We start from the raw sequence: 9834 nt of genomic DNA, 5'->3' as shown, positions 1-9834 counted from the left end.
CAATGGCGGAGGAGGCAGCCGGGTTCACGTGGTGGTGGCGCGACACCGCGGCCCGATCTGGATGAGGCGGGTCTTGGACCTCATGCCTGGAGCTCGTGGGGGAGGCGAGTGCTAGGGCCTCGTCTTCACCGTGGTAGAGGGGATGGAGGTACGAGCAGGGAGGGCCATGGCCTAGATCCATGGCTCCACGGCGGCCTGGACCGCACCGTCGCCGGGAAGGTTCCGGGTGGGGGATCTCGGGGTCGAGCCAGAGGAGGAGGCCGGCTTGTGGATGCGGTCATGCGGATCCGGAGAGGGCCGCGCTCGGAGGAGCCGACGGCGACTGGATCCAGATGAATTTGGGGAGATGCGAGACAGTGAGAGACAGCGGGGTGGATGGTGGGCAGGCCGGCTGGCTGGAATGGGATGACGATGTGGGCTCCCGACCAGATGACATCTGAAGTGGGGATGCACGCGTGTGATTGAAATCGTGTGGTTGACAGCCGGCCGCTCGGTCTCGCAAAAAAGTGCGCGTGCACTTTTGAGATTTCGGGCATTAAAGAAAGACTAGGGAAACCCGGCATATTAGACCACCACCACTTGGTATCTCCGCTACCATTCCATTTCATCGCGGCAACTTCGACGGAGGTTCACAATGGATATGATTGTCCCTGCAGTCATAGGTGATATTGTCAACAGAGCTGTATCCTTTGCCATCAAGAAATGCTTGCAGCTTCCAGACGTCGACAAGAATCTGGAGCGGCTAAATCAGTTGCTTCTAAGAGCCCATACCATCACTGAGGAGGCCGAGGGAAGGCTTATCAACAATCGAGAGATGCTCCAGCAGCTGGGGATATTGATAGAAGGGATGCACAGAGGCCACTATATGCTTGATAACTTCAAATGTCGAGACCTTCAAGAAGGGAGAGGGGACGAGCATGAGGTGAGTCACTTCTCTGGATTATCTATGTTCAGTGCAGCAAAGTGTCTTCGTTCGTCCAATAACTACAGAAAAGCAGTGCCCTTTGGTAGTAACAACATAGAAGACCTACAAGGTATGATTGCTACCCTAGAAAAGGCCATTGCTGACTTGAAGGAGTTTGTTATTTTTCTGGGGAACTATCCTCCAATCTGCCGCTAGCCTTTTCCACATGTATTGTTTTGGGAAATTGGTTGTTCATTTGCCTGATGGGATGTGAATGGTTGAACAACAGAAGCTCTTGGGTTAGATTGTGCTTGCGTCAAGAAGCTTACTGGCAGATTTTCAGGATGTTTGCATCTAGAAGCACAAATCCTGATGAGCAACCAAGATTTGCATGGTTAGCCAGTAGCCACGGTGATTGCAACAGAGTCTGAGGTCCTTTCTTGTCCTCATACATGATTGGTTGATTACCGACAGGCAATTTCGTTGCTCAATTCTGGTGCTCGGCTCGTGGATATCGGATGGCATACACACACAGGCAGCTCCTTCTGTTTGGTGAACACCCGAATAAACTTCTGTTGAGAGATCAACAATTACATTGCTTGAGAATTGCCTGAATCCAGTGACGTGTTCTTTCAGATTACTACTCCATGGCGCTTTCCAGCCAGAACCAACTCCTTCAAGAGCAAGATCACTGTTGTCAGGATTCATGTCAGGATGCTCTGAAAGGCGAGGGTGGAGAACCAGAACACACCGTGGACGGGCAGGAAGAAGAGCAGTCTAAAAGCTGCATTTGATCTCTGTGTGAAAGCTGCATTTGCTCAGCAGTCTAAAAGCTGCAGTTAATGTATGTTAATTAGTTGTGTGAGTAGTGAAGAGTGATTAATGATTGTGATGTATGCTAGCACTCAAGCATTTGCTGGAAATACTATATACTCCCTCCGTCCGGAAATACTTGTCATCAAAATGAATAAAAGGGGATGTATCTAGACATATTTTAGTTATAGATACATCCCTTTCTATCCATTTTGATGACGAGTATTTTCGGACGGAGGGAGTATATCTGTGGCATTTTGGCTTCGTTCTATGTCTCCGTTTTTATTTTGTTCTTGGCGGGTTTTGTGTGCACTGAGCACTGGGCCTCAGCCGGAGCGGCGCTGCTGCGCCGTGACTGTGAGCTCGCCGGCAGAACAGCCATTGCTGCGGCACTGCTGCTGGTGCTGGGCCCTCTCTGATCGCGCCAGTGTGGAGAAACACAGCCAAAAATCCTGAGCGCACCCGATCCAGTCGGACGAGCACAGGACCTGCAGAAATGCACCGACAGCGCCGCCAAAAATAGGCCGCCGTCGCGCCGGGATTCGCACGCTATGCTCCCCTGCCGTCCGTCTAGAAGCCACACCGCCGCAAGAAGAGACCTTTCGTCCGGTCCGACGATGCCGACTAATAATAATGCAGCAAAACTTGGATTGGTTCGAGCATATGGCCATGATGATTGATGAGGAAGACGCAAAGGCTCAAGCCAACCACACCCGACAAACGGGACAAATTGCAGTGAATCGCGTACCACATGGTGACAGTGAAATCCGCCTTATGTGCATGCATCCGCGCCCGGCATCTTCTCTTCTTTGTCCTGCAACTGCAATATCAACTTGCTAGGAAGAGCCGGATAAGCTCCTGATGCCCTGATCCTGATGTGTGCGTCAGGCTGGTGTTCGTGCCGGCGTGCTCGTGCTGCGTGTGCACTCGCCCATAAAGTTAGACATTCATATTTTCTCAAATTAAGATAGACATAAGCTGTTGCGCTTGCACTCACCCATAGTTAAAATTCAGATAGACATTTAGGTGTATGTTGAGCCTGAAAGATTGACATTCAGCTGTTGATTTGTTCAGAGTTCAGACAGACATCAGCGTGGAAGGTTCAGTTTATCTTTAGCCTGAAAGATTGACATTCGGAAGTCGATTTGTTCAGGTTAACTGAATTATGGCAAGTTGTTTCCGTCGCCGTCAATTGTATTAGCTCGCACCACCAAGGCCAGCAGTCACTGTAGTTCTTGGGTTTGTGGCTGTCAATGCCAATCACCCTAATATACTAGCCTGAGTTGTGAATTGTTGTCACCTTTGAACAGATAGCTTCAAAATTCTCAAAATAGAAGCCGTTGATCATGTGGAACCTTACTTCAAGAACCATGGATGTGATCTAATATAAGCTTATTCCTTGATTTTCCGTTGAGGTTGCTCACGTTGTGCATACATGAAGGATGTCGGACCGCTTAGATGCCTTCTTCATAGCCCGTCATCCTCTCCTCCTCTAGCCAACATTGATGACATTTTGGTGTTGAGGAGAAAGTATTTCATCGCACATGTGGATGCTGCTTGATTCCCTAGATTTTGGTTCTCCTTGGGGAAAATTAGGTGAAGGCTTTGCAAAGATGCAGATTAATTGGGCATAATAACCCTTTGCTTATTCCTCGGTTTATTTTGATCCTAGGCATTAGAAGGGTTTTCGTTTGGCTGTTACGCTACTCTGCTAGGCATTAGAAGCATTTCATTTTAGGTCGGTACGCCTGCTCTCTACCATTTAAAATCCCAATAAGAGTATGCCTGTAGGCTATACCTAGCTTTCACTGCTTCTATTTTGATAAACGTAGCAAGAATACATCATGTACTCCTATGTCCTGCCATATAAATGCAAGAAGAAACTTAATTAAGACCAGACACCCATATATTCATCTAATTGATTTACACTCTTCTGTATGGGCATTGTTTAACATCTTATTGGACTTATGTTCACCGAAAAAGTAGTAATATAGTATCTCTGATTGTCCAGTAAAATAGAGTTGGCCAATCCATAGGCTAATAAGGTAATGTTGTTTTATTCACAGGGACACATGTGTTTCATCACTCGTTATTAATTATATGGGGTTTTCATATTACATGCTATTTGTTTAAAAGTACATTGGGAGAACAAGTCTTCTCCATGGTGAAGATGGAGGAGAAAATGTTTAGCTTGGACGAAATGATATATCATTTGGAGACATTATGTTTGATTGTGCTCGCTGTATACCTATCAACAATATAACATCACCTGATCAATGTCTCATACATTTTTTAACTGTTTTGTAGCAACATAGACTACTCCTATAAACAATGTTTCACCTGAACTCCGATCTTTGTGATTCCGTAGCGTAGCACGGGCAACTTACTAGTTGATGAGGAAGACGCAAAGGCTCAAGCCAACCACACCCGACAAACGGGACAAATTGCAGTGAATCGCGTACCACATGGTGACAGTGAAATCCGCCTTATGTGCATGCATCCGCGCCCGGCATCTTCTCTTCTTTGTCCTGCAACTGCAATATCAACTTGCTAGGAAGAGCCGGATAAGCTCCTGATGCCCTGATCCTGATGTGTGCGGATAGCCTGGGGGCTGGGGCAAATGGGTAATACGTAGTAGTACGCGCCGGCAAGGTCGCCGTCGACTGAGCGTCAGACCCTGCCCATGTGATGGCTAATTAAAAGAGCCAACGTGCATAGCCGCCATCCCGACGGCGAAACTTATGCTCCTTTCTTCCATTCCATTACGCTGTTGAGTGGTCAGAGCTCATGAACATGGGCGTGATGTGTATGTTCCCGCCACGGCGCCACACCTGCAGCACAAAAGCCAGGAGGAGAGGAGAGGGTATCCCGAAATCCTGGAACGGGCCGGGACGATTATTCCAAGCACAGAAGACCAAAGCAACCGCAAAGCTCCAGCTTTGATCCGAATATTGCACAGCCCACTCCACCCCACCCATACCTTGATCACTGCTCCTGTGACCATGGAGATGTTCCTGCCTGCGATCCTGAGCGACCTGCTCGGCAGGTCCGTGTCGTTCCTGGTCCAGAGGTACCTGCAGCAGGGCAGCGCGGAGGAGAGCGTCCAGCAGCTGCACCTCGCGCTGCTGCGCGCCAGCGTCACCGTCGAGGAGGCCGAGGGGCGGCGCATCACCAACCAGGCCATGCTTCGGCAGCTCGACGTGCTCAGAGAGGCCATGTACGGCGGCCACTACATGCTCGACGCCCTCACGTGCGGCCGCGGCCACGCCGTTGCCGACGACGCGCCGGCTCCGTGCCGCCTCTCGTCCGTGTTGTCCAGGCTCAACCCCGCCAAGCGCCTCTGCTTCGGTGCCGCGGACAGCGCCGCGGAGGTGCGGCGCGTGGTCGACAGGCTCGGCTGCATGATCGCCGACATGAAGGAGTTCGTCGTCTTCCTCAAGGGCTATCCCCGCGTCTGCCGCCAGCCCTACAGCGCGCACCTGCTACTGGAGAGGTCCATGTTCGGCCGGCAGAAGGAAATGGAGCAGATCATCGGCTTTCTGCTGCGAGAAGGAGTAGCGGAGGGTGGAGTCGGCGTGCTCCCCGTCGTCGGTCCGGCCAGGGTCGGGAAGAGCACTCTCGTCGAGCATGTCTGCCATGACGACAGGGTGCGCAGCCACTTCTCTTCGATCCTCCTCATGAGCGGCGACGACCTGGAGGACGAGAAGCTGAGCGACCCAGGAGACCATGGCCTGATTAAGCACCACGGCCGTGCCTCGCACCCGCACAAAGCCTCGCTCGTGATCGTCGAGCTGGGCGAAGACGAGGTTCCAGACGAGGGGAGGTGGAGGAGGCTCCGCTCCTCGGCATTCTGCAAGGGGGGCAGAAGCAGGATCATAGTGACGAGCAGGTCGGAGGCGGCCCAGAGGCTGGGCACAGAGCGCGCGCTCAGGCTCAAGGTCCTCAGCCCAGAGGCCTACTGGCACTACTTCAAGACGTTGGCCTTCGGCGGCGCGAACCCGGAAGACCACCCGAGGCTGGTCGCCATCGCCATGGACATATGCGCGGAGGAGAAAGGGTCGTTCATCGGCGGCAACATCGCGTGCAGCCTGCTGAGGGCCAACCTGGACGCCGGGTTCTGGCGCAGCATCCTCCGGAACATGAGGGAGTACACGGAGAAGCACCGCCACCTGTTCGGCAAGCACCCGCACGACCTCCTGAGGAAGAACCGGCACGTCTACCTGTGGAGGCTGGCGCGGACGTCCAAGGTCTTCGTCTCCTACGGCTGCTACCAGGCGCGCCCGGCGCAGACGGACGTGCCCAGGGTGACGCTGCAGGAGGTTCTGTCCGGGCGGCCGGCGCCCAGCGGGAGGTTCGAGGCCCTGGCGTGGAGGTCCCAGATACCCCCTTGCTACACCTACCTGATGAGCTGCTCCGTGCAGACGCCCGTCGTGCCTCATGTGCTGGCCAGGAAGAAAAGCTCCCGGCTGGTCTGATTCCGTTGACCTTGTGACTTGTACACGTGTATTGGCCAGTCCGCTAGTGTTCCTCAGCTTTGTATGGTTGCTCGCGCGCCGTTTTTGCAAGGGCCTGCTGTAGCGGCTCGCGCGTGTAATATTTTGCAGCAACCGCTGGAGTCAGTACTTTTATGCGCGCAAAAAGATAATATTTCGGCGTTGTAAAAGTTATTTTAGCGAGCCACGCGTTGCGTGTCTATCTTCTCAACTAAGTTTGTCTTGTAGTGCAGACACCATGACAAGTAAAAGGATTGTTTTTTGGGAATCATCCGGGTGAGTTCCCCCGCCTGAATATATTTCACAAAATGACCGCAAAGTTAGAGTTTACTTTTTTTAATAAAGGACATTTTTATTAACTCAAAATATGGCATCAAGAGGATAAAAGGCATAATGAGCATACACCAATAGCAGTACACACACACACAAACAAAAAAGGGACACGGTTAAGTCAAATAGGACCGAAAGTAGCCAAAGACAATTGGGATGAATGGCATATCCATAAACTATGTTACCACCCATGTAGGATGAACACATGTCTGACCTCCTGCTCCATACGTGTACATATTATCATAAAATAAGGGTGTTGTTTCACTCGCATAGAGAATATCACGATTGAAGCCATTGCACGCACTTGTAGATAACCTGCATAGGAGATATAATTTTACCACTAGAAACCACGTATTTTCAAATAGCCACAACGACCATAACAAGACATACGCTGCTGCCTAATTAGCATAGTAAACTTATGAGGAATCTCATATGGCTAGTGACCATACATGTTGGCAACATTGCAAGTTAGATAGAAGTTTAACACGAGTTGGATAATTGATTATGTAGCGCTCACAAAAGTGCATTGAAAAGGTGTTTAATTATCTCGTCGTGACTTGGTAAGATAGTTATTTTGTTTAGAGAACTCTCCACGACATTATTTCAGGTATGAGGGTCTTTGCAGTCAGGCACATCAAGTGATGTGCACAATCTCCGCTCGACTGTACTGCAATGGAAGATATCTGTCATATGATCTTCACTTGTGAGAGGGCAACATAAGTTTGGCAAGCTTTAGGATTGGATGAAATTGTTAATAGAGCTCTTTCGGTGGACAGATCCACGTTGATGTTCTTGAACAAATCTTGAGACTTCCATCAATGGAATCTCCTATTCTTGTTAGGTCAGTCTACAGGAGTTGATTGTGGCCGGGGCCTGGCACATATGGTGGAAAAGCGTGAAGCTTATAACGGGAACAAAATGTGTGGGCCATAAAAACGACGTTCGTGATACAAACCATCACCATGAACATGTAGCTTCACATACGACGTAGTCACATGAAATAATGTAGCATAAGACCCACATGGGATCAAACAAGCTTAATGTAGATCTCTCATACTTAATGATGGCTCGGGTGCCTTGCCGGTAGTGCTTTGTGATGATCAGGGGGGACTAGTATAGAAACAGGGCCTATGGTGAAAGAATAGAAAAAATGAACCTGAGCCGTTGGATGGAAGATGACTGGTACAGACTTAGGTGGAGAGTTCCCAGTGTACATTTCTTGAAAACCCCTAGTACTAGTTACACATAGAACATAACTTTTGCAATAACCACCTCAAATCTCTCATATATCAATCAATTTGTCTTTCCTAAATAAGAAATGTTTCAGACTTGTACGAGTGCCCCTGTCCTATTAAGTTCACACACAAAACTGCACATATATCGTCATCAAGAACATTAACCTATCCACTTGAAATCATAACAAAACATACATTTGAAATTGCACGATCCCAGACCAAACACAACAGAAGAGACACACACGTACATATCTTATCAAGTGTAGCGTATCATGAGAGGATCATTTTTGGTACATCTCATGCAAGGCTAATTATGAAGGACCAAAATAATCGCCGTTTCAGCAAGCATTACGAGTAAAAAATGCGTCAACTTTTGCTACTTGATGGTACACAACAGAAAAGCCTCCGTTACTAGTGCGCTCATCGAGCTTCTTGTGCTGGGAGAGATCAGACCTAATAACAAAATAAAATTCAGTTAGCACAGGTCTGTACAAGTGTCAAGCATTCATAATCTTATTACTCATGATCTAATCGAATGAATATGCATCAACAATGACATCTGACTGTGTGCTGCACATACCACATAGAAGGAAAATAGAGATGAATCAAATTCATCCAAAAACACAACCTAAAGTATGCTTCTATGCTGGAACTCTCAGAGCCGCCAGCTATTTTGTTGCTCATCCTAACTTACTAATAATGACATAGATTATAAAACATTATTTATCTCGTACAAAAAACAATAGTGCATTCTGTTCATATGGTGAGACTGGCAACCAATGGCAGAAGTAGGCAACAAAAATATTTACATATAAAGTTCAAATAAACTTAAGTTAACATGCAAAATGCAGAATCATATTAGACATCAATCATATAAACCTTGGGATTTGACTGAAAATAGCTCATAATTTTTGTTCAGATACTCCACTGGGCAAAAATATCTAGCAATATTATTTGCAAACACATTGGGCTTGCATATTTTTTTGATCAGGTACCTTTATAAAATTTTAACAAAAATATTTTTCGGCAAACAAGTGCAACTACCTTTCTTTCTCTGGAAGAAGACATCTCCAATTGCAAGGTTGCAAATTAGAAGGTACAGACAACGAGAGTCTTATTTTACAAGCGGAAAGTTACAATGAATGCAAAGTGAAAACAAGAATGATATCCTTCAACCTCTCGGTGAAATGTGTACACTATTCTCTAACTATTTTGGTCAGGTGAATTCGACATTTAAAAATCTAAAACGACACATGAACATGTTGCTAGATATATTAAATTAGTTCATGGATGTAAGCGCGGTTTTGAGCTGACCACATTTTGACCTCCAAGCTTTGATGTTGTCTGACACTAATATTTTGGGCACCGATAATCTTACATGTTAGGACAGACTACAAAATCTTAACATAAACTTTTGAACTAATTTCACCAGGACAACGAGAGCCACTATAGGATGTTCATGTGTGGCTGTATCACAAGCATATATACCTCTATAACATCGCGAGGCAACGAGAGCCACTATAGGATGTTCATGTATCTCAAGCTAAGGCTGAAACATCATCTCGCCGGAATCTATTCCATACTATTTTTTGACACACCACACGACATCCGTATATGCATGCTAAATATTCAGCTTTATCAGCCTCTCACTAAAATCTACTCTGTTCATGTGTTTCTGCTCCGACTCTCTCTGCACTCCAGCGAAAATAAAAGAACTGGGCTTGACCGTTTCATCAGATATAGTTCAAACCACGGGCGAGGTGCTTTGAAGCTAAACCTCCATTGAACCCCTTTTTTGGGGGGAAGTACGAGATGCATATTTAGAAGTATCAACAAATTCTGAACAAAATCCAACATGTGCATATACAGTACATATGTGTAAACTTTCATTATATGGATATGCCTCTTCCTGAACACAGCACAGTATAAATATGAGCTGCAATGACCAATGTTGACAATGTGCAATCTTCAGACACATGTGTTCTTGGATAGCATACCAGAACTAAGCCATAGCACTAAGCATCATGCTAAGCGTCACAGGAGAGGGGAGCTGCCATTA

The 9834-nt window shown here is 47.5% G+C and overlaps 2 protein-coding genes and 1 long non-coding RNA gene across 4 annotated transcripts in view; 2 read left to right on the top strand and 1 right to left on the bottom strand.

The window, feature by feature from the left end:
• The first annotated feature begins 555 nt into the window (after positions 1-555).
• Positions 556-1813, top strand: LOC123065662 (uncharacterized). Of its 2 annotated transcripts, XM_044488901.1 has the most exons (4): positions 560-1034; positions 1194-1298; positions 1379-1456; positions 1541-1813. In XM_044488901.1, exons 1-4 carry the CDS (start codon positions 635-637, stop codon positions 1696-1698), a joined length of 741 nt encoding a protein of 246 aa, XP_044344836.1. In that variant the 5' UTR covers positions 560-634; the 3' UTR covers positions 1699-1813. The 2 variants fall into 2 exon arrangements, 1 of the variants encoding a protein (XP_044344836.1); XR_006431106.1 differs by having other exon boundaries at positions 556-922; positions 1379-1813.
• Positions 1814-4328: 2515 nt separating this feature from the next.
• Positions 4329-6389, top strand: LOC123070761 (putative disease resistance protein RGA3). The gene has a single exon (XM_044494076.1). The coding sequence runs from the start codon at positions 4720-4722 to the stop codon at positions 6190-6192; it is 1473 nt and encodes a 490-aa protein (XP_044350011.1). The 5' UTR covers positions 4329-4719; the 3' UTR covers positions 6193-6389.
• Positions 6390-7797: 1408 nt separating this feature from the next.
• Positions 7798-9834, bottom strand: part of LOC123070762 (uncharacterized) — a 2843-nt gene continuing 806 nt past the window's right edge. The window contains exon 2 of the long non-coding RNA XR_006433919.1: positions 7798-8228. This is a non-coding gene — a long non-coding RNA (uncharacterized lncRNA). The remainder of the gene's footprint in view (positions 8229-9834) is intronic.

This window comes from Triticum aestivum, chromosome 3B (genome assembly GCF_018294505.1).
Source record: "Triticum aestivum cultivar Chinese Spring chromosome 3B, IWGSC CS RefSeq v2.1, whole genome shotgun sequence".
NCBI classification, from domain to species: domain Eukaryota; kingdom Viridiplantae; phylum Streptophyta; class Magnoliopsida; order Poales; family Poaceae; genus Triticum; species Triticum aestivum.
Note: the sequence above shows the minus strand (reverse complement) of the source record. Positions and strands in the feature narration are given on the sequence as shown.